At 45.7% G+C, this 23,736-nt stretch overlaps 1 protein-coding gene and 2 non-coding genes across 4 annotated transcripts; all 3 read left to right on the top strand.

Annotated features, from left to right (window-relative positions):
• The first annotated feature begins 6,177 nt into the window (after positions 1-6,177).
• On the top strand, positions 6,178-10,881 carry RPSA (ribosomal protein SA). 2 transcript variants are annotated; one of them, XM_040081417.2, is made up of 7 exons: positions 6,178-6,271; positions 6,515-6,682; positions 7,677-7,795; positions 9,036-9,281; positions 10,111-10,239; positions 10,479-10,647; positions 10,742-10,881. In XM_040081417.2, exons 1-7 carry the CDS (start codon positions 6,202-6,204, stop codon positions 10,834-10,836), a joined length of 996 nt encoding a protein of 331 aa, XP_039937351.1. In that variant the 5' UTR covers positions 6,178-6,201; the 3' UTR covers positions 10,837-10,881. The 2 variants fall into 2 exon arrangements, with proteins under 2 accessions (XP_039937351.1, XP_039937341.1); XM_040081407.2 differs by having other exon boundaries at positions 10,479-10,881.
• Positions 8,363-8,520, top strand: LOC120764396 (small nucleolar RNA SNORA62/SNORA6 family). Its single transcript, XR_005704211.1, has one exon. It is a non-coding gene; the product is annotated as a small nucleolar RNA SNORA62/SNORA6 family (small nucleolar RNA).
• LOC120764403 (small nucleolar RNA SNORA62/SNORA6 family) lies at positions 9,443-9,601 on the top strand. The gene has a single exon (XR_005704212.1). It is a non-coding gene; the product is annotated as a small nucleolar RNA SNORA62/SNORA6 family (small nucleolar RNA).
• Positions 10,882-23,736: the final 12,855 nt, after the last annotated feature.

Here is a 23,736-nt window from a genome sequence, read left to right as displayed (position 1 = left end):
TGGTGGTGGAGGTTCTGTGTGCACGTCTATGTGTTAGCAATAGAGCACTGCATCAAATCAGGCATGTGGCACTTTATTTGCTAAACATTAAATCCTGAACATGAACGCCTGTTCCTTTCTGTTGCTTCTCCTGCCCTTAGAGACCAGAACTTGTGAGAGTGCATGAAACCGTGGTACATCCTGCTTGTTTGCTATCCTGAGCACTACTGACACAGAGAGCTGGAGAACCAAGTCTAGGATTGCTGACCTGGCAGAATAAGGTGGCAATTAAATGAGCTACCTCATTTGTCCTTTTTTCCCCTTTGTGTGGGATCAAACCACCGTTGTGCTGGGAGCCTGAATTTGTTGGAGCTTTATAAATCTGGTGTGTGAGCTGGATCTGTTGATCATCCTGGGCTGTGGTAGCCAAGTGTGTGGAGTCACCTGTAGGATGCTTCGCACATATTTTGTTCCTGATTTAGCAATGGCAAAGCAATGTGCAACCTGTGCAGACAGAAACTTAAGCTCTTAAAAATGAGGCAGACAAGCAGAGAATGTAAGATAATCTGGAATTAAGTAAGGTCCTCATCAGAAACTGAATTTCAGGAACACTTTAGTGGCTTTTATGTCCCTGTACTCCTGCCTGGTCAAGTAACGAAGAAGTAGAGAATTTATTCCCATAGCTAATATTTTAAGGCCTACTGTGGCGTTGTTTATTTATTTGTTTGCTTGAAATCTGGAATCAGGCCTAAAGCAGTATTAGCTTTTTCTTTGGGAAGGCTTTTCCATTCTGCTTTGGTGCTTGGTTATTGGAGTAGAGTGAAAAAAAATATGGTTTTTGGCTCTTGGATTACACTGGGCTCCTCTGAGTTTAAGAAATAGAGAATCTAAACTGCACTGTGTTTCATCTGCCATTGGTGCTGCAAATCCGAAAGCTTATCTGTCTGTGAGTTGGGGAGAATGAGTTCTGTGGTGCAAGCTTGTTTGTTTCTCTTTGTTATTTCTTTTGTCGAGTGTCACATATGGGGGAAAGGAAAGCCTGAAGTTTCACTTCACTCTGTTCTGAAAGCTTTATCATGTGGTCAGGCATAAGACTATTTCTCAGCTCTTATCCTTACTGTCTTTCACCCTTTTCCCCTCTTCAAAAACATTCTATTTCTGAAGTGATTTATTCAAGTTACTCCTTGACAGCTCTAGCAAGTCAAGACAATCAAGTGCGTGGACTTAAAGTTTTGATATATTCCCCTTGAGGTTTAATGCTTCTGCTTAACAACATATTGTCACTCTACAGCCTGAAGGTAAAGTAAATGAAATAAAAGATCTGGACAGAGGTGCTTTATCACCTACCTGCATCATGCCAGCAATTCAACACTAACAGTCTTGCAATTCAACACTAACAATCTTGTCAGATAATACAATCTTGCTATTCAACACTGACAGTCTTGTCAGATAATAATTTCCAAAGCCATCTTAGCTTGGATGCCAGAGACAATGGTGTGCTCCCTCTTTGCACTTCAGGATGGGAGTTGGATCCCTCTTGGACAGACCTGTGTTGCTGGCAGTGCACTGTTAGTGATCGTGCACTGTCTCTGCTTGCCCCTGCAGCTGCGGCTAAGAACACAGCTGGCTGGCATGTTGAGGCAGGCAGTGTTTAAGTGAGTTGTAAGGACACAAGAGAAATAGTCTGATTATTCATGCTTTAGAAACTATGTTTCAACTCTTCCTGTGTGATGATTTGTGTGGGTTTGCTTTTGCTTTGTTTTTTTGTTTTTTTTTTTTTTTCACTAAGTGTCTTAAGCAAAACTGGAGCTTTGGAACATAGCTTTGGGTATTGTGAGTGCTTATGTGTCTATAAAAAATATTTATGTGAAAAGGTGTATTGTATGTTTCTGTTAAAAACTGGTTGTTAAAATGAAGGATGTAATCTCTTCAGTGTTTCTTTGAAAAAAACCCCAAACAAACAAGCCCCAAATGGATTAAATGCACAAGGGATTGGATGGAATAGAGGCTTAAGGAGACAAAAGGAGTTTCCCAATAGGACAGGACTTTTGCATGTGTTCAGAGCCCATAAAAGGCAAAGAATATTCTCTTTTTCCGTGGTGTATAATATGCAGGTTGTGCTAGTACAACCTAAATCAAGTTTGCTTGAATGGAAAATACACACAGCATTGGGGAATGTTGTGTTTTACTCGGCTTCCTCTGCCTGCTGTCTGTAAAGACAAGTGGCTGTTGAATCCCTGTACTAGCTGGTGAAATACCTGCCTTCAGGACAGTGAGATTTTAAGCTCTCTGGGTAGAAACTGTTTTTAGTCTCCTGCTGATCAGGTTTTTTGCTACTCAGGCAGTCAGATCTTAGCAAGGCATCAGAAACTGTGCCTGGGACACAATTGTCTCCTGCAAGGCATAATGCCAGGGGATGCTGGATTGCTGGGACCTCCTCTTGCTGTCACAGTATGGTCTTGGAATTCAGTAGCAGGCAGGTTGTGCTAAGCAAAACGTTGATACTGAGGTGTGCATCTTCCAGACATGAAGATCTCAAGCCTCTTTTCTTGCTTAGATGATACATTCTCACATGGAGCAATTTTCATGGAGGGTTATCTGTGTGTAACAGACCCTACCAGACAGTGCTGAGGTGCAGCCTTGTGCCAGCTGAACGTGAATTGCTTGTGCAGGCTCCTGATAGAAAGTTAGGCGTGGGGCAGTGCCTACTCCTGCACCCAGGGCTCCCCAGAGCTCTCCTGCTGCCTTGGAGAGCCACCTCCTGTGTACTGGGTGTTGCTGTCCATGCTGCTGACAGCTGCCCCACCTGTGCGAAGAGATAGCAGACAAGCTCCCTAATCCTTCTGGGTGGTAGAAGGTGGGGAAGATTGGAAGTTTAAAGGTGCTGTGGTTTCAACAAAACATTGAGTTACAGATCTCCTGTTCACATTAAAAATGGGCAAGCATTTTGCTTGCTTTTTTAATTTTTGAATTAAATGAGTTGTGTGCCATACATAAGCCCTGACACCAGAATTGAGCAGAAAAGATTCCTCATCCCACGCAGGCACGTATATATGTGCTTCATGTGGAGCGCTTCAATATGCTTATCCCTTCTGGATTTTGTTCCTGTTTCAAAATAGCAAGCTGATTTTCTTCATTGCAGTTTTTTAATTTGTAATTTTATCACCATAAAATGCTCTAGGAGTTTTTATTATAATGCATTAAGGAATTTTAGTAAAAAAATTACAAAATCCCAGTAAGAGGTTAAAATGAGACCTCTGCAAGTTTTGTAACAGATGTTAGGCAATTCTAACTTTGTGGAACTAGAAATAAGAAGGGAATAGATTTGCCAAAGTATGTTTTCCCAAAATACGTAAGGGGTAGTAACAAACCTTTGAAACACATGCCAAAATGGAATTTACAGGGAAGCACAGTAACATTAGTACCGTTTCACTGAAAGTGGGTTGACCTTCATAGTTCTTTGCCTTCTGCAGGGGTGCCACACCATCTCTTGCGTGACGCCCACTGTCACGTTTGGTGGGGAGGATACTGCCTGACGGGCTTTCTGCCTGAGCCTCTTCCCCAGACACACAACCCAACCCCTTCATTGCAGGAGCTGTTGTGGCAGCACAGAACGCCTCCTCTGCAGCCCTGTGAGGAGCCCTCTCTCCCAGCACTGGAGGTCCTGGTACAGCCCCTTGCTCAGAGGCTTCTGGCAAGGGCTGCTGCTCCCTGCTGCAGCCTGGGCTGGCTCTCTGGGAGATGCTCTTTCTGGGGCTTTGTGACCAGCCCAGGCACCTATTCGAGGTCCTCAATGCAGCACCCAAAGGCTGCCAGTAGCTCCATGATGCTTCTCTCTGCACTTGGCACTGCTGGAGGACCAGTGGCTCAAAGCTCCCTTCCCTGGCTTTGCTTGCAGCAGAGCAACGCGGTTCCCAGGGGTTGCCAGCAGCTCTGTAATTGTGTAACAGACTTCAGTGTGAACTTTAGACCAGGGAAACCTTGTCTAAAACATGAGATAAGATAGATACACTTTCACCTGAGGGACATATCCATTAGTAATGGGTCTACATTAAACAGTCTCAGCATACAGATAAAAAATAAGGTTTCATGTTATTTAAGGAAATAATTAGAAATACTTTATTGTCAAGCTTCATCACCACTTTTCCAAGGCCTCTCATGGGCTATGGGCCTCATGGTCTACTAGAAAGGGCCCATAAGTGTAACAACAAAAAATAAGTTAAGTATTAGTGATGCCAGAGGAGTCTATAATGCTTACCAGTGGCACTCGTTTGATAATATAATACTTACTGCAATATTCTATACTTAATTTCCAGTCATGTTCAAATACATTTTTAATATGGATGGGTTTCAATTGTGCAGAAGAGCTCTCCAGACGAAATCCATTACCCATGCCATGGTGACATCACCACCTCTCCTCTTCCTTCCCAAGCTAATATTCACACTACTCCTATCTCCTTAGGAGAGACTCAGTTTGTAAATAGCCCCATCAGGTCAGCTCTCACCATCCACAGTGCACTTACTTACAGAAGTGCTACAGATGTCTGTAATCTCTCCGGCAACGATAGTTCACGCTCTGGCTGAGAGCTCACTAACCTGCTGCTGAGTTTCATTTTACCTACTTTGTCACCACCATGTGGCATATGTTTGAATTACTCTCTTACAGAATATATTCTAAAGCTGCTTTGGTAATCTGGGTAATTAACACCATCTAATTAACGCAAGCACGAAGAAAAAAAGAATAGAGAGCCATTTTCCAGGAGACAAAGAACATACATGAGATGATGTTGTAACCTGCTACTTAAGCAATTCTCCCCCAGAGTAACTCAGGGCTCAGACATCAAAATGAGCTGTCAGGAGAGTCCAGACCCAATCACACTGATGTGGTTATATGAGGTTAAAGTAGAAGGGAGAAAACTAAAGGAGCACTGTTGTAAGAAAGATGTGAAGATGAGTTACCACTTGTAGAAGGCACTGGCAATGGTGCTTGCACAGTCCAGAGACGTATCCAGATCTTGATGATAGCAAACATAGTAAAGTAAGCATCACTATTCTTTTTTTCCTAAGAAATTCCTTTCTCAGGCCTGTAACTTCTTCCAGAATTGGACAAGGAAGATGAGAAAGGTGATGAAGATTCTTCGACCTCATCACTTTCTATGGTTTCTTAAAAGCAAACAACAAAACAAAACAAAACAAACAAAAAAAAAAGCCAAACACAACAACACACACACACAGAAGGGGCAAGTACCGCAAGAATGTCTACTGCAGAACAAGGATGTGTAAGTTCAGTGTCAATTTCACTTGTTTTTACTGTCATTTCTGCAAAGGACAAGAACAGCCTTGGCTGGCCAAGCTCTCCTGAGCAGTGCCAGAGCAGTGTCCCTGCAGGGAGGGAAAATGTGGGTGCAGGGAAGATGCTACAGCTCCTTAGAAGCTTCCCCCCACAGCAAGCAGCTTAGAGGCTAGATATAATTCATCAAATAACCATCAGCCCCCTGAGAGCAAATATTTCAGCAGGAAAACAGAATAGTAAAATGTTTAAAACAAATCTTTGCGTTCTTTTCGCTTCAGGACCTCAGAAACAGCGTTGATGTTGGTTGGAGCACAAGCCACAGGATGCTCTGAAGCAGCTCCAGAATGACGGAGCCACAGAATCCATTCAGCTGGAAAAGGCCTCTGAGATCACGGAGTCCAAGCAATGACCAAACAACTCCCTGCTCACCAGACCATGGCACTGAGTACTTTGTCCTCTCTTTCCTTACACACCTCCAGGGACGGTGACTCCACCACCTCGCTAGGCTGCACATTCCAATACCTAATCACCCCTTCTGTGAAGAAATTCCCCCTGATGTTCAATCTAAACCTTCCCTGGTGAAACTTGAGGCTATGTCCTCTTGTTCTGTCGCTGGTTGCCCGGGTCAAGATGCCGACCGCCACCTGGCTACACCCTCCTTTCAGGGAGCTGGAGAGTGCCATAAAGTCCGCCCTGAGCCTCCTTTTCTCCAGGCTAAACACCCCCAGCTCCTCACAGGGCTCACACTGCAGACGCTTCACCAGCTGTTTTGCCCTTCTCTGGGTTTGTAACCCCACAAATCCCACAAACTTCGTTCAGAGCCAGTGTCGGGGCGGGACCGGAGAAGCGCGCGCAACCGGGATCGCGCCCGCCCTGTGGATGCCGGGGAACCCCGCCCCCGAGGATCCCATTGGCTGGCGAGGCTATATATGGCCGTCAGGAGAAGGCGGGTTCTCTTTCGGCTCCGCGCCGCCTGGGCCTCCACACGGCGTTGTCAGCGTGAGTCGGGGCCGCCGGGCGGGGGGCGCGGGGGCGGCGGGGGGCGCGTTCCCGGCCCTGCGATAACGCCGCGGGCACTGTGCATCCCGCCGCACTGCCGGCGGCCGGGCCGGGCCCGGCCAGGCCGCGGGGAAGGCCGAGGCCTACCGGGTGTAGTGCGGGAGGCGGCCCAAGATGGCGGCGGGCGCGGGCAGACCTCGTGGCGCGTCCCCGCCGAGCTGAGCCGGGTCCCTGTGCCCGCAGGTTCCCTGTCGTTGCTTCCAAAGGGAAACCCCACAATGTCCGGAGGCCTCGATGTCCTGCAGATGAAGGAGGAGGATGTCCTCAAATTCCTCGCTGCCGGGACCCACCTGGGAGGTACCAACCTTGACTTCCAGATGGAGCAGTACATCTACAAAAGGAAGAGCGATGGTAAGCAGGCGGGATGAGTAGCCCGGATTGAGCAGCTGGGGTCTTGTGGGCACAACTGGGAGAAGCAGGGAAGTGCTAGTGCTTAATCTCTTTAGCAGGGTTTCTCCACGGCCTTTGCATACCAAGCAGTGTTAACTTCAAGAAGCAGAAGAGAATACTGATTTGTAACAATTCTACTAGTTATTGACTACCTTGATTTTGGAATTTAGTAAATGAGTTACAGCTGGTGTGCGTAATTCTGCTAGTTCTTGACTATATTATCAAAATGGATTTAGTATCTCAGTAATGGTTTCTCCTTGTTTGTATGGGTCTTCAATCTAAGCTGCCCTGTGTTAAAAGATTAAAACTCATACTAGATCTGGGTTTTTGATGGTAGATGCTGGAAGCGTGTGACACTAAAACTGTAAGGGAAGAATTTTCTTTGAAATAGCTTTCTACTAGCTAGAATGAGAGTAGAATGTTGTCATTTCATAAAGGACATTGAAGTGCTGGAGCATGTGCAGAGAAGGGCAGCAAAGGTTTTAAAAGGTCTAGAAAATGTCATGGGGAATGACTGAAGGAGCTGTGCTTGTTTAGTCTTAGGAAGAGGCTTGGGAGATCTTGCTGCTCTCTATAGCTACCTGAAAGGAGGGGCCACCTTCCTTGCCAGCAGTCAGAGGACTTGAGAAAATGGCCTTAAGATGAGACAAGGGATAATCAGATTAGATAATAGAAAAAAAATTTCACTGCTCGGGTGGTCAGACAGTGGAATAGGTTGCCCAGTCACCTTTAAGAGAGACCGGGATATGATGCTTGGTGTTACAGCTTAGTGGTAACAGTGGCAGTGCTGGTTGAACAGTTGGATGGGATGATCTTGAAGTTCTCCTCCAACCCTGATGATTCTATGAATTTTTGAGTAATCACAGCCCTGTGATAGGTTTAATGACAGAGGAGTGCTATCCTGTTTTAGGATCTTGTGTTTGCTGGTTTCTCTAAAGCCTTTTGTTGCTAACAGGTATTTACATCATCAATCTGAAGAGGACCTGGGAAAAGCTGCTCCTGGCAGCTCGTGCCATTGTTGCCATTGAGAACCCAGCTGACGTGAGCGTCATTTCTTCCAGGAACACTGGACAGGTATGGACATCAGGAAGCCTGCAGTGTTGGGAGCAGGACTGCCTTGCCATGCTTCATTGCCTGCCAGTGACAGCTTGGTGACAATAGGCAATAACACCAGTTTTAACTATAGGAGTGCTTTCTGCAAACATGGGGTTTATGTTGCGCTTGGCAGCTTAAAACAGATGAGTTGAAACCCACTCCTCATTTCAGGATGTTTAATAACTTGTTTTTCTTCCATATCCTTCTTCCTGTTGGATTTCTGTTATATTAGTGGTCAGTCCCCCAGTGGCCCCTTCCTCCCAGAACTACTATGTTTAATTGGCTCTGATTTTTCTGGGGACAATAAGCACCTGAAAGTTGTCAAGGAAGAAATTTTCTGTTATTAAGGTATAGTAACCAGTGTATTTGTAACTTTGACTCTAAACTTTTAGCAAAAGCATTCTATTGTAGAAGGTGATAACCTTTAATTAGTTACTGGAGTTTGCGAGGTTAGGTTGTTTAGGTAACTGCAGGTGGGGCCACAGATGTTTAGGGAGATTAAGGGGTGGATTTCTGGAGGAAAAGCTTGGTATGCCCCGGGCTTGATGTGCACACTATTAAAGCTTGATGCTGAGGCCAGTTTCTGGCCGATGAGCTCTCAAGTGTCGGAAGTGTGCGACAGCAAAGGATGGCAGGGTTTTCGCTAACGCCAGGAGAGGGGCTCCCTCTAGGATTGGAGTTTGATAGTAGGCCCTGCCACATTGTGCCTGACAAGTTGGAAGCTGTTGCAATTGAATAAGAGCTGCCAGCTGCAATTTCAATGGACGCAGCTACAATTTGTGTGTATTTATTGCTGAGTTTTTGTGTAGTTCCTTGAAGTTCCTGGATAATGAAAAGATGCAGAAATAATGAAAGAAAATGTGCTTTGCTTTTTTCGTAAGCTTTTTGTTTAATTCCCCCTTCCATGATTTGATTGTGAGAGTTTGGAGTGAAGCTTGCCAGTAACTTGAGGGGAAGAGAAGGCTTTTTTCCATATCCTGACTTACTGCTTTGCTGCTGGATATGGTCTTTTAAACTCATGCTGTAGCTCTTTTCAGTATCATTTCTATTTTGTCTCCTGAGGTGGTGAGCCCTGATTTCACAGGAATGGAAACAAATTATTCACTTGAATTTTGTGCACGTTCACTGACAGTGCCTGCGTGCCTGGGCTGAAATGCACTTTCTGGCTTGGTTGAAATGCACTTTTCCTGCTTCACCTTTGCCTGTGTCCCTTTTGCAGCGTGCGGTTCTGAAGTTTGCTGCTGCCACTGGGGCTACTCCTATCGCCGGGCGTTTCACCCCTGGCACCTTCACAAACCAGATCCAAGCAGCTTTCCGTGAGCCACGGCTCCTGGTGGTTACGGATCCCCGGGCTGATCACCAGCCGCTGACAGAGGCATCCTATGTCAACATCCCCACCATCGCCCTGTGCAACACCGACTCCCCGCTGCGCTACGTGGATATCGCTATTCCCTGCAATAACAAGGTAACGCTTTCCTGGGGCATCCCAGGCAGCTTCCTCCGGAGCGTGCCCTGGGCTTCCAAGATGGATGCTTTCTGCAAGGGAGGGTTGGCTTGTATCTCATGTGTATATCGGGGGATGAGCTAATTAATGTCTCTTGCGGGCAGGTGGGGAGGGGAAAATAAACTGCACACAGTTGGAGCTTGGAGCTGAGGCTGGTTTCTGGCCAAGGAACTCTCAAGTGTAGGACGTGTGCTATAGTAACCTGGCAGGATTTTTCGCTGACGCCATGAGGGTCTTTGTGGCCCAATGAGTGGAGTTTGATAGTCATTCTTGCCACAGATCATGAATATGAATGAAAGATAAAGTGAACTGATGGAGAAACTGCTTTGAAATACTACCTTGCCAAAAGTCACCTGAAAGGTAAAGTCTAGGAAGATGAGAAGCTATCTTTGATCTCTGCCTAGATGTCAGTCACCAAAACTAGTGTAAGCCACGTGTGAGGATGTGTGTAAGCTTTGTTTATTTTGTGAAGTTTCCCGTTCCTTAACTGTGTGGTGAACATCATCCTTGTCTTTTGGATGAGATTCACATGGGAGTGGTGAACAACATGAAACTCCGTAACAGGAGAGTTATTTCAGGCTATGTTGTATTGGTACCACGATTTCTGCAGAGACCTGAAAATGTCACTGGGAACTTGAAAAGTTGCCCTTTTTTCAAGTTCAAGTGCTTAAGTCTGGCATTGGGAGGTAATGTCTTTCACCAAGCACGAGCCTTGGATGGGGTACAAATCAGTACTTCTCTTTCTGCAAAGGTTTAACTTTACAGCAACTCTTACTTTCTTCTGTTCCAGGGAGCCCATTCAGTGGGCCTGATGTGGTGGATGCTGGCTCGGGAGGTCCTGCGTATGCGTGGCACCATCTCCCGTGAGCACCCGTGGGAAGTCATGCCTGACTTGTACTTCTACAGGGATCCTGAGGAGGTAGGAGCCTCATGGCAGGAAGCATGTCCCTGGGATGTTCTGCTTGTGCTTCTGTCTCACGGTCCTGTGTGTCAGCTGTCGAGGACAGGTTTTGCCAGTATAATGGTGGCACTTCACACTCTGCTGTGGTGGTTGGTTAATTGTACTGCCAGTTGGTGCCTGTTGTCTGATAGGTGATAGTAAGGGTTGTGTTCTGGGATGTGTTCCTGGGAGACTCAGGCTGGGCTCTTCCATTGCAGATTGAAAAGGAGGAGCAGGCGGCTGCTGAGAAAGCAGTCACTAAGGAGGAATTCCAGACTGAATGGACAGCCCCTGCACCTGAATTCACTGCTCCTCCTCAGCCTGAGGTTGCAGATTGGTCTGAGGGAGTGCAGGTCCCATCTGTGCCCATCCAGCAGTTCCCCACAGGTCAGTCTGGGGAGGTGTCTGGGAAGAGGGGTGGGGGGTGTTGTTGTGGGTGGAAGGAGCTGGGGAGCACTAAGTGTTGTGTTTGTGATTGCAGAGGACTGGAGTGCCCAGCCTGCCACTGAGGACTGGTCAGCAGCTCCCACGGCCCAGGCTACTGAGTGGGTTGGCACTGCCACAGAATGGTCTTAACTTCAGCCCTGCTGTACTGAGAGAAATAAAGGCTGGTTTAGTACACGCTGTGCTGGTACTGCGTTTGTAAAGTTGTTGGCTGGTGACACGTGGGTAGCGTGGGGCACAGTCCTCAGGCAAGAGCGGAGTGTTAAATGGAGCTGGGGGCTGCGGGCTCTGTCCCTGCCTACAGCAGCTCCCTGGGCTGCCCCTCCTGTCTTAGTGTCTGGTCTCACATTCCCACCTTCCCTGGCACCACCCTGGTGAGGAGGCAGCAGTGTGTGTGCTCACGGGAGAGGAGGTGGTGACCTGGGGCAGAGCAGTTTGCTTTCAGTTTTTCTTTTGTTATAGCAGCCTGTCTGGGTACACCCAGATGGACTGTTCCTGTTGTTCTGCCTGGGGTTTCACAAGTTTGCAGGGTGAGGAGGGTTCTGGTGACCCAGGTGTGGGAAATGGCCTGACTGCACAGTGTGGTGAACAGAGCCCCTGCATGGAAGCTGCTCCTTTGATGGAATCCCAGCTTTTTAGCGTCAGTATTGCCTGTTCCTTCCTCAAGAATACTGTAGTAATCTTCAGGAAAAAAACACTATATTAATTCATCTGCTTTAGCTCTGGAGGATTATATTGCTGTGATTATTAGCAATAATGGGAGGTAGATACTTCACTAAGAGCAATGGGGGTTTTTTTGTTGGAGGCAAAGATTTTTCAGATTGGATCCTTTTTTCCATATTGGTGTCACATATGCTCCTTTTTGTACCTTCAGCACTGCCAATCAACCTGCAAAGAATGTTTTCTCTTGGCTCGTGTGCTCATTTCATCTTACTGCTACAGTGGATATTAGCAGTAAAAACTGAAGCAAGTTATGCATATTACTGCACAGTATCTGTCCAAAGGAGACTGATCTATCTTCCTTTTGTCTTTACTTATCACATGCAAGGTGCCTAAAGGGTTTGTTAATAATGAGCAGCATTTAGCTGAGAGGTAGGTGAGCACTTCACCATTTGTTCCTGAAAGAGCCCTCCCTCTTCTGTTAGTTCACTGTGTTCTTCAGAAGTGTGCTTGGGGCACATCCTCCGGTTCACTTCACAGAACCCAGCAGGGGGAGGCTCATTCCTGCCACGTGTGGTCTGTCACTTCTGTGTCAGGGTGTGTTGAGAGCCTGGTCATTTTGGGACTATGTATGGGCATTGTAGCTGGATTAAGGACAGCCTGTACTCCACCTGCTGATTGACTCCCCAGATCTGAGATTGACCCAAAAGATTTGTTGGTTTGGACTTTGTTTTCACTCTGCCTCATGAAAAATTTCCAAACTCATAGCACGGTCTGGGTACGTGGAATCTCTGCAGTTACTGTTGCACTATTCCTTTTCTTTATCCATTGTGTAACTTCTTTCATGCGAGTGTGTTCCTGTTAATGAGTATGTAGAAGTCATCAGCTCCTGTGGGGGTGATGGTGCTGTTTTAAATCAACTGATTTTGAGTTCTTGCTGCTGAAATGTTCCTGGCTTGTTACTGGAATGTGGTTGTTTTCATTTAAGTATTTCCTAAAGTTTCACTTCGACTTTCAGAGTTGCCATTCTTCAAGCCAAGGGCTGGCAGTGTCAGGTGCATCTGCACAGCCCAGTAAGGAGACAGATCTCTGCATGTGGGTTCAGGATCACCTTGCTGGGGTAGTGGGTAGAGTGGGAGAGCTCGTTTGCCTGCAGCACTGCAGAGGGGATGAATAGCAGCCTTTTGGAAGAGGAGGCAGGCTTGGCTGTGACAGCAGAGGACTCGTTGCAGGAAGGCTATGATTCTCAACATGCCAGAGGCACAGGGTAGGAAAAATAGCACAGTGGAGTGGAGACAGCAGCGGAGACGTAGCAACCTGGCAGAGGTAATCTATTGAGGCAGTGTAGAAGAATAGGGAGAGGAGCTAGGAGCAAATCCTTGAGACCCTGGCTTGTTCAGTATTGCCTTTTTTTTTTTTTTTTTTTTTTTTTTTTGGCAAGTGTTGCTGTTGAATAAGAACATCCAAGAACTTTTAACTGTTCCAGATCAATCTGGTTTGACCAAAAATGGCTTAGGCAGAGATCTCTGTATAGTGGCAATTTCCACTGAAGGCCATGGAAGCATTTACTTTCTCTGTGACCTTCTCTTTATATTTATTGTGGGTTGATGGAACTGAGTTGAATGGAACTAGGTGAGCTTCTTAGGGTAGCCTTCTTCCTGAATCGGTCTCAACAGAAGCTGCCTGGGGTTGTTGGGCATCATAGAACTCTGGACAAGTGAGCTGTTGCAGTCCTTGCCAGTATGCTGCTCTGTGATCCATGAATGTGTCTCATACATGCAGGCTTTCCAGTTCCCTCCCTAATTTATATGCCACCATTTACAGATGTTCCTTTTTCTCTCCAGTCACTTCTTTGCCCAAATAATTGTGATATTTTTAGTATCCACGTATTGTCAGATTACACCAAGGTTTTTCTTTTGCAGGAAGCAGAGGGTTTTATGCACAGCTGAAGAGATTAATCTCTCTGCTTAAATCCAGGCTGCAGAAATGTTCCACTCTTGGCATCTATAGTCTGTTTTGCTTTGTGAAACTGAAAATGACTATAGGAAGTTTGATGCTGACTTTCAGGAGAATGGTATGCTCATATTGTGAGCCTGTTTATTGAAATTAGTGCACCATACAAGTAAGCATGCAAAGGAAACTGAGGTGTGTGTGATGAATTCACTGCACTGCTCCTCTTAGGAGGCTTCCTTCCCAACCAGGATTGTGAGCATGCAGTTGGAGTGGATCTTGTAACACAATTTTTTTTTTCTTGGATTACTAGCATCTTGATGCAGACAAACTCTACATGGAGTAAAGCGTGTGGTAAATCTGCAGTTGTCATGAATGCAGCACTCTCCAAAGCTGTATATCTTGTACCTTAGGACAGATGAAGCCTGGTGTCTTGAATATGTGTCCTGGAAGAGGGAGAAAAAAAAATTTTCAGATTTATGTCATTATTGCTGTATGACCAAGGTGTTGCTAGAGCTTGTCCCCACTGCCCTGCAGCTCCCAAAGTGACATCAGCCAGCATTTCAGGCAGTTTCTTTCCTCTAGCCAGTGCTTGGCACTACCACCTCCCAGTCCTTGCAGCCTAAAGCTTGTGAAAACCACAAAGCCTCAGAGATGGTGAAAACCTGATCTGCATCGAGTCTGTATGACAGGTAAAGGTGGAACAGTGTTACAGTTGTGTGTAGCACTGGGAATGAAGAGCATCCTTGATCATCAGCCCTGCAAAGAGGCAGACTGTGATAAACACCTTGGCATGCATGGGTGCAGTCTTGCTACATGATAACACTGATTTTCTAAATTTATTGCTTTATGGAGCACTGATTTCTGAACCTGTTATTATTTGGTTTTTTAATACTTGTGATTTTGAATACTCACTGCCATTTTTCTGCTGTCCAATTTTGGAAGCATGTCATTTTCATTTATACATTGTTTGTTTATACACTCAGTAGTCACCGATGAACAAAACTACATATGAAGATGAAGATACCTTTTTGATATCTCTAGCTGAAAGAACATGTTTTTTCTGGACTTCTGCTTAAACCCTCAGTTCATAAAGTATTAATAAAGACTGGAGTTTACATGGTATGTCTTCTCATGTGACAGAGTCCTACATATTTCTGTCAGTGTTTGCTTTCACTGTCTACAAGATTGCCTTTATTAGTTCTGTTCAAGCATGAATAAAATAAATTCTGAAGGGATGCAGGATGCATACTTTTAAATTACGGCTCCCTAACCATGCCTTGAAGGCCAGAGGAACCTGCTTTAGTAAAAATTCTTTCTCTTCCTGCTAAATGCCGTAGCACCACATGCAGGCAGAAGGGTTCCTGGGTTTGAGTCACACAGCTCACTCTTCATTTTGGTACAGTCTTGCTGGTGACTTTTGGGCAGGTCAAGCGGTACCCCAAGTGCCTGTGCCCACTACCCTTAGTATGGGGCTTGGGTTTTAGCAGCTCAGAAGGGAGGAACAGCATCTATTGCATGGGCTAGAGCTGGATGCTGAGGACTGAAACATTTTGGCTGCTCAGTGGGACTGTACTCCCTCCCACCACATTCATGGGTCAGGTTTAGGGTTTTGCAAATCAAGCAGCTCAGCATGATATGTGGCACAGCTCAAAACTCAAGAGCTGCTCTGCCACGGGGGACAGTTGTGCCAAAGCCTGGGACAAGCTTTTGCCATACCAGGGCATGCTGGCACTGCTCCTTTCTGTGCTGCAGCTGGGCATGCCAGGGTGCAGCCGTAGAGACTGGAAAGCTGCTGTGAAGCTCAAGTTCTCACCTGGAATGCTGAATTTGTTAGCATTGCCCAAGGAACTGGTTCCAAAGTGTTTGCCGCCTTACCTCCTGAGAGCCCAGGGGATGCTCAGAGTGAAGGAGATGGTCTGAACAAGGTCAGGACGGCCCTACCAGCCTTTTCCACACAGACACCTCCGGGAGCAGGCTAACACCCCGGCATCGCTCCCACCTGGCAGGTGACAGGAGGGGGTGGTGGTGCCTTGCGCGACTGCCGAGTACGAGCGTGGGGATCGCTTCCCAGTGTCCAGTAGATGGGGCTGTGGTTCCTGCTTGGTTCCCGGTTCTAGGGCTGGACAGAGCAGACACCCGAGGAGGGAAGGTACAAAGCTGCCCTGCCCTCACCTGGCTTTTTGAATTCCCTGTATCAGAATGGTGCCGTGTCACCGAGACCATAAGATACCTAAAAAAACCCCCAAACGAGCAAAACCCTGCTATTTTTCTGTAAGTGTCTGAGTGTTAAACTTGTTGTCTCCGTGCTCAGATGCAAACCTTGGTCTTGATTTTACTTTCCCTAAGGGAGCAAGTGTGGCTGCGAGTGCTCCTAGCTCAAGAAACTCCATGTTGGAAACTTTCTAACTCCTCTTTTCTGTTTGGCTTATTGCTTCCAGCATTTTCTAGAATGGCTTGTCTTTTCCCTAATACTCCCAAAGCTCTCAGGTATAAAATTCACTGCACCTGGTGGCTTCATTTATATATGAAAAAATTAAGTAGCACATGCAGAAAGGGAATCAGGTGTGAACCATTTTCCCTCATTTGTTATTTTACTGTTAGAGGCTCTAAATTGAAAGGAAAGATTTTAAGAAAAGGCACCACCACTTCCCTCTTTGCAGCATCTTTTCCGAGGGCTCCTTTAACCCTCATTCCTGCTCCCAGCTGGGTAAAGTTTTATGAGCCCCAGGTGCCATGGGCTGAAGTGTCTCCTACCATTTTCTCACAAGGACTGGTGTGGAGTAGGAGTGAATGTGCTGTTGGCTTTTCTTCTTGGCTTTATGAGGCAAACCCACTTTGTCTGTGTGCTGTAAGCAGGCAGTGGTTTTTCATCAGCTCTTTCAGGAGGGCTGAAAAGTCCAGCAACTAGTTTTTCTGATTTCAAGGGTTCAGCCCTTTGAAAAGTTTTGAGATAAATTTTGAGTCATAATTGTTTTCCTTAAGCCTGTCTTGGATTTTTCCTTGACTCCTGTGCTGCCCGTGCTCATTTTAAATTTTTCTGTTTGTTTTGTGAAAGCTACATGTTTGTGTTTATTGCTTCAAAATGAGAACTGGGATTTCTCAAACCATACCTTGAATATAGAACAAGGTACTTCATTAAAGTGTCAAATCTGAGACTCGTGATTTAAAATACGCCAAGTTATCAACTCTACGTGGTCCCCATGTGGGATGAGTGAAGCCATTCTTCTGTGGCCTGTGCTGTCTCTACTCCCCTGGGATCTCCGGGATGGAGCTGGCTCTGTTAAGGTAAGTGTCAAGCTTCTGCATTTCTTTAAATTTTATTTTAAATCTTCTGTCATTACAAGAATAGTGGATTGATTTTCCCTTCTACTGTCCATTTGGTAGGCACTGCTCTTCTGCTCTTAAGATAACTGCAACACAAAATACGGAGGTGAGCACAGAGTGCCTCTCATGGGGCCGTGTGAGCCAGAGGGGAGCAGGGTGGGCATCAGGCACAGAGCAGCTCGCTCTTTGCTCTCCTAGGCTGGGATGAGCTCAGCACTTGTGGTAGCTGCTCAGGTAATATGTTGCTGGTACTATAGGGACCCCGATGGCAATCGTGTGCTTGGCACATCTTCCTGGTTAGATGAGATTTTAGGGACATTGTCTAGGAGGTATCTGCGTGTTGTGAAGCCCCCAAAACTGCCCAGAGGCTCCCTTCTTACCTAGAAGTCCAGGTGGAACAGTAGTCTCACAAATAGTTTAAACAAATGTTACTTTCAGAGGTTCTGCCTTACCTTCTATATTCTTTCCTCTGAATCTGAGGTCTGGTGGTGGCAGGAAAGAGGAAACCCTTTATTTTAGGTGGAGATTTGCTTTTCCTCCTGGACTTTGGGTTGGAGGAGTACTGTGAGCAGTGTATGTCTGGTTCATCCGCAACAATGTGATGGTTTTGGCTGTTTTGTGGATAAACAGTTCAAATACAGTTCTTTGTGGCTCTTGTGTACCCAGGTGGTGACTCGTCTTGTTGCAGCAGAACTAGTGCAGCTCCTCAGAGACAGCTAAAGGTCTTTAAAAGCTACTTACCCTCTGTGCTACTGGATAGGTGCTGAGGAGGACAAAGGGCTGAAAGGGCATCTGCCTGACACTGGGCTTTCCCTGGAGATGGGTTACAACAGATTTCCAACACTTCTGTAAAAGAGAACTACTTTTGTCCATGGGTCAATGCTCAAGGCACTGCTAAAGCAGATGTTTCCCCACTGTTGGCTCTCTGCTGCTGTGGCATAACCCCATCCTTTGTGGGCATGATGACAGAGGTGTGGAAAGTTGAGCAGAAACTGTGGAGAGTTCCACAGGCAGAGCTGCAGCTGCTTGTGAAGAAAACCTTGCCAGTGACTCATTTGTTCTATTTGCAGTATCAAAATGCTTCTGCAGCCTTTTCCTCCAAAAACTGCAGGGCTTCTTGAGGAGCAGAAGCTGAGTTTGCCAGAGCCCTGTGCAAAAGCCCTGCAGCCCTGGCCTTGGAGCTGTTCCCATGTTGCAGGAGCTGCAGGTGGAGCTGAGGGACCTGTAAGCTGCAGTGGTGCTGCAGTGGTGGCAGTGAAGCTCTGTTGGTGTTCAGGCAGTGTTTGTGCTGCTCTGTCCAAGCTGCTGTAGCAAAGTGCTCTGGCTAATGAAGAAGGCATGGTTTTTATTATGGTGGGATTTTTTTCCTTCTCTTCCTGGCCTTGAGCCCTCCAGGTACCTTATTAAAATAAATCTGATAATAGCCTTCATATTTTGAAGATCCTACATATCTGCCAAGGCACTGAATTATTTACTGCTGCTGCTAGCCAAAAAAACCCCAGAAGTCCCATATGTGTGAAATGTTTCTTAAATTGAGGGAGGTTTGGATCTGCAGGCTTTTGTAAGAAAAGCCTTGGCTCCCCCAAACAACTTTGCTCTGAGGGAGGGGAATGGAGGAATGGGGAGGACACAGTTGCTTGAAATATTTCTGCAGCTGCTCTTCCCTGGAAAAATGAGTTAGTAATGCCATTAAAAGAATGTTCCACCTCCTACTAATCTGATCTGTGCACTTGATCACTGTGATGGTTTGTCTATCCTCAAGCACTCCAGGTAACAGTGCTGTGCAGCTATGGTTGTTTTCATTTTATTTTCAACAGAGTTGAAGTTATTTTTTTCTCCCTCCCACATTGCCAGGAGAGGGATGACACTGGCAGCTTCTGCAAGCATTGCTCGATTCCGAATGGAGAAGCTCGGCTGCTTTTATATCCTGCAGCTGTTTCCTTGCAAAGATTTTTCACTGCCTTTCGTAGCAGTGGTGGGTGCAGTGTGCCCTTATCTCCATGCTGGCCCTAAGGCAGGTGTAGGGCTCTTGGATTTCCTACCCTCCTGATCTCCCAGCTCTGTGAGCTGGGTTAAAGGATGCTAAATCCCACTCTCATTACTTTGGGCATGAATCTCCAGAGAGCACAGCTGAGTTCAGCACTGGGGATTCTTATGTCCCGCTGTTGCTCTCCTGCCTGGGTCTGGTCCCCAGGAGGTGGAGAAGACTCTCAGTTGTTGTCCCCCTCCTTCCCTTGGCTTCTCTGCCACCTTCAAGTGACTTTTGTCCATTGGGTCTTTTCATGGAGGTTTGAGGCTGATGCACATAAAGCCCTTGCCTGCTGGGAAATGGCATCTCTCTGTCCATCCATGCCTGGGTGCCTCTCAGCTCTACTCCCTCCACCTGTGTGCTTGGAGCACCAGATGCAGAGAAATCTCTGTGCTTCAGTGCTTTCTAGTTTTGCTGTCAGTCATGGAGGAGTGGTGCAGAAAATAATATCAATTCTGAGACATTTTAAAAATCTACTCATCTTGATCTCAGTGCCTGTGTGGATACATGCATACACAGACTGTCTTCTGATATGTGGGAGCTTGGTGGCCTCTGTTTGCTCAGGTCATGGAGAATGTGGGTATTCTCTGGGTAGCACCATGTGGTACCAAAATAAGATTTGAAGACAATGCTCACAACTGGGTTTTTTGTGTTTATAGATGACTGAATGGAAGGGGACCCCAGGGAGTTGGGTCCTGTGGTTACAGCAAAGCCAAGCCTCCCTGCATTAACTTGACACGGCACAGCATTGTGTTGGTACAGTCCATTTAAAACACAAGGCTGAGTTCTGATTCAGCACTGATGACTACATTGTGTGAGAAATGGGCCAGGACCTAGAAATCCTGGGGTTTCAGAGTCACTTTTTTCCTTGGGGGAAAACCGAATCTGAGCATTTGGGAGTGATAAAGCTGCAGATGAAGCCAGGCTGCCACCTGCCAAAGGACAAGCTGCTGCCTCAGGGCTCAGGCAAATGGCAAAAAAAAACATGACAGAGAGCAAAAAAATCCCCATGGCTGTCAGGCAAGAGAACTGATAACATTGCGTGCAATATGAATCAAAATGGGGGAATCACGAATTTAAAGTCTTTTGGCAAGCACTCAGGTTTTTTTTCCTTTTTACCAGGACATTTCTGCTTTGAAGGGATGTGATTTAGAGAGGTGGTGGGGTGAGGCTCAAAGGTCCCTGTCTGGCCTGCTTTGGTGCCAGCAAAAGCACTGATATGTGATTGCAGAGAGGGTTCTGAACGTGCTGGGGTGCAGGAAGGTGGGAGACCTGCTGTACCCACGGCCTTCTGGGACCAAGGCAAGGGCCCACTGGACATTACATGAATTCTTAGTGCATCTTCAGCAGCATAGAAGCTGCTCTGGTGCTCCTGACACCGGCAGGGGCCCTGTCTCTCTGGGCTTCTGCCAGTGTCACTCTGTGAATGTCCTCCTTTGAGTGGTGCAGCTGTTTCTAGAAATGACCCCTTGGCTTTTCTGTATTTGAAAGCAAAACTCAGCTACCTGATTTTTGTAGAAAATTCAAAGTCTCTTTTCATCTGCTTCTTGCTAGTGTTTCCTGGGAGTTATTTTTTAAGGTTATGGTCTCTTTTATAAGCCAAAGATATCAAGAAAAGAAAGCTAGGCCTCCACAAATGAGGACAACACAATATTTAAGCTCTTAATTCCTGTGAGGAAACAGATGCTTAAGTGTTTTTCTTGGGTTAGACCTTTAAAATAGACTCCTTTTCAAATTTGCCTCATGTCTGACCTAACCAGACTCCTTTGCTCAGTTCCTTGAAGGTGAACATTCCCAGGCTGGCACTGGCAGAGCTCCTTCCAGCCAGACAGGAACACGTGGGGGTCCTCAAGCTTATGGGACAGGATAAACAGATAAAATCTCAGTCTCCATCACCAGGGATTTTCTCTGTGAAGTGGTTTTTAGTTGTCTTTCTTGCCTGGATTTTTCAGAGGAAGTTTCTTAGGGTAAGTCTGAAAAACTGGTGCTGGTGCCAGTGCAGCTTGTGGCCCTTGTCACTACAATGGCTCTTGTGGTGTCTGGAGCCTTTTTGTAGGTTTGAAGTTTCTTTAGCTTAGATGTGCAACCGAAAACCTTCCTCAGCACCCTGAAAGAAACTAAAAATCCATCCCCAGAGCTCCGGTTTGTACGGGGAAACTCTCTCCCCTGCCCATAAGCGGAGAAAGATTACAAAGAAGAACAGAGGTGAATGACACACAAGACCTCTGCAGTTCACGTTTTCAAGCAAGGTGACAATTCTATTTCTGTGGAGGTTTAGAATGTGGGATAAATGGCTTTGTCACAGTGCAGGGTTAGCTATAGGAGAAGAGGATGAAAGCCCTAGATGATCTTGACTGCTTGTTTAAGAATATGTGAGGTTATCAGGAAAAAGAATGCTGTCAGTAGTGGTGGCATCCAGTGCTTGTTTCCCTTTCTCTCCCTGGAAGGCTTCATAAAAGCTACCTGAAAATACAAGTTCAGGTGTTTCCAGGTTCCCTTTTGAAAAGAACTTGCTGTCCTTCTGCAGCAAAAAGCAGATTTTTCTGCTTGGGTGAAGCCAAGGTGCCTTGGTACCAAATACAAAATCAGTGTATTCTTGGCGTTCTTTTCTGGGTTTAAGAGCAAACCTGCTTAATGGTGTCTGCTATTTTCTGTTCATCAAGAGTACAGAAAGCAACTTGTCTTGTACACACCTGAGCACATAATGATAGAAATGTCTGAATTACGTTTTCGACCTTAAAGAGAAGGGTGCACGTTGTTATCCCCTTCACAGCTCATGCTTAGCCACATGTTTTGCAAAACTGCAAATTTTAAAATTTAAAAAATTCTAATTTTTTTTTTTTCTCTGAGGTTCCTGTTCATTAGTAACAGTGAGCAGATGCTCTGCCTGGCCATGCAAACTAAAATCTGATGCCCATGAGAGCTGCCTGTTCAAAAACAAACCTCTGATGAGAAGAATAATAAAATAATTAACCTGATTATTTCCTTGTTTTTTTACCAAAACCTCTTGGCTGCAGCATTTGAGCAAGTGGCAGTACGAGATGTGAAAAATTTGCAATGCAGAAGGCTCTTCCAGTCATCTATGCATGCAAACTGTGGGCTGTGAGGGACGTTACTAGGAGGTTCCCAGTACTCATCACTGAACTTTTCTCTTTTCTTTTTCTTTCTCCTTGAAGCTGAGCACTGGAGGAAGATTGAGATGGATAGTGTCTTCCAGCAAATGTTAGCAGTTTGGAAATCAATGCTCAGACAAGGGCATTTTGCTCATCCTAACAATAGAAAAATAGGAATGAAACCAAAACCTACTGAATATTCCAGCGAGTTTGTGGAGTTTAACATTCAGTTGCATGTGAATAAGTGGTGAATAGACTCAAAACTCCAAGAGACAAATAATCATTTCAGTCAATATGAAGAGTGAGGGTCAGCATTTTTATACCTTTCACAGCTCTTGTGCTCTGACTGTGGATTGGAGTCAGGGAAGAGAGTTGCCACTGGTCTGCAGGACTTGTCTGGCTGATACTATCGCCCTTGTGTCCTGGAGTCTCTGAGCTTGCAAAAGACATTGATCAATGGGTGAACCTAATGTATTGTAATTAGAGATAAACAAGCCTTGAGCGAGTAATTAGCTAATGGGCAGTTGTGTGCTCCAGAGATGACACAGAGCTTTGGAATGCTCTATATTATTGCTAGTCTGATTCAGAGAGTATCCAAATCCTGTAGTAGTCACTCGTCTTAAATCTGCCTCTGCTTCTCTGGTTTTCAAAACCTATCAGGTGTTCTTTATGGCTTCTTCATAATGCTTCTTGTTGCCTTTGCATGTGTGCAGACATGCCTATGCACACACGCTTCCAGCCTCTTTCTGTTTGCTAGCAGAGGCGAGTGAGATCTGAAGCCACATTCTCCCCTTTCCAAATTGTGTTTCAATGTGAGCTGAGGAGTGAAGAGATGGAGGGTGTTCTTCCTTGATATGCAGCCACTCCCTAAGATACCAGAATCTGCAGGGCAGACAGGCTGTGCTGAAATCAGGACGCTGTGTTGTTTCTGTGACATTCTTCTGGGTTAGCAGGCTGGGAACACCTTCCCCCAGCACTTTTTGACCAATGTGGACACCTCCAAGGAAGGATGTCTCCTGGAAGAGGCCTTTTCTTGTCTGGTTTTTCTCCAGTTCAGTGAATGGGTATCTCTGCAGAGAGCTCACCACAGCCATGTTGCATCACCAACTCTCACGGTAAAGAGGCAAGACAAGACCTTATCTGCGGGACCCAGACCAGAGAAATGTCCTTCCAAGCCCAGGAAATAAAGCTGATGAGCAGCTTCTCATGTGGAAGCTCCCTGGGAGGATGACCAACCCTGACGACAGCAGTGTCCTGGGTACAGCCAACCTGACTTTGTTGTGCACCAGGAACACTTATGTCTAGAAACAATCCATTGACTTTTCTGTATTTGAAAGCAAAATGCAATGATTTAATTTTTGAAGAAATTCCAAAGTCTCCTTTTATTTGTCTCTTGCTTGCGATTCCTGGAAGTACTTCTCTAGGGCTCTGGTCTCTATTATAAAGCACAGACATCAACAAACAAGCTAGGTCTCCATCTATAAATAAGCACAGCACAATATTGGAGCTCATAATTTCTATGAAAAAGCAGATGTCTAAAACTTTTTGTTGTACTAAAACTGAAAGACTGAATTCTTTTCCCAGTCTGCCTTATGTCTGACCTAAATGGACTCCTTTTCCCAGCTCCTGAAAGGTGGGCATACCCAGGCTGAAGGTCAAATGCTCTGTCCTCTATCAAAACATAGAGAAGAAATAAGTTACTGAGTTTCTTGTCCTGAACAGAGCATTTCACAAGATTTATGGAATTTAGTAGAAAAAAAATTCAAAGTGAGGGCCTTTTTAAATCCAAATATCCCAGTTTTAGCAGAAGTGTTACTATCTATGGATATATATTTAGTTTTATTGAAGATTTTTATTTTTCATAGACATTTTTTTATGAAGAGCAACACCCATGTGAACACCAGACCTAAGCTGGCCAGGGTGTGTTTATGTCAACAACAGGAAGAAACTGTA

Source organism: Hirundo rustica, chromosome 1 (genome assembly GCF_015227805.2).
Source record: "Hirundo rustica isolate bHirRus1 chromosome 1, bHirRus1.pri.v3, whole genome shotgun sequence".
NCBI classification, from domain to species: Eukaryota; Metazoa; Chordata; class Aves; order Passeriformes; family Hirundinidae; genus Hirundo; species Hirundo rustica.
The sequence above is the reverse complement of the archived record's forward strand: the minus strand, read 5'-3'. Positions and strand labels throughout refer to the sequence as shown.

Coding starts and splice junctions, on each gene's coding strand:
- RPSA (XM_040081407.2), top strand. CDS start 6,202: ATGGCCGTCAGGAGAAGGCGGGTTCTCTTTCGGCTCCGCGCCGCCTGG. Junction 6,683..7,676: donor CTACAAAAGGAAGAGCGATG/GTAAGCAGGCGG, acceptor TGTTGCTAACAG/GTATTTACATCATCAATCTG. Junction 9,282..10,110: donor CTATTCCCTGCAATAACAAG/GTAACGCTTTCC, acceptor CTTCTGTTCCAG/GGAGCCCATTCAGTGGGCCT.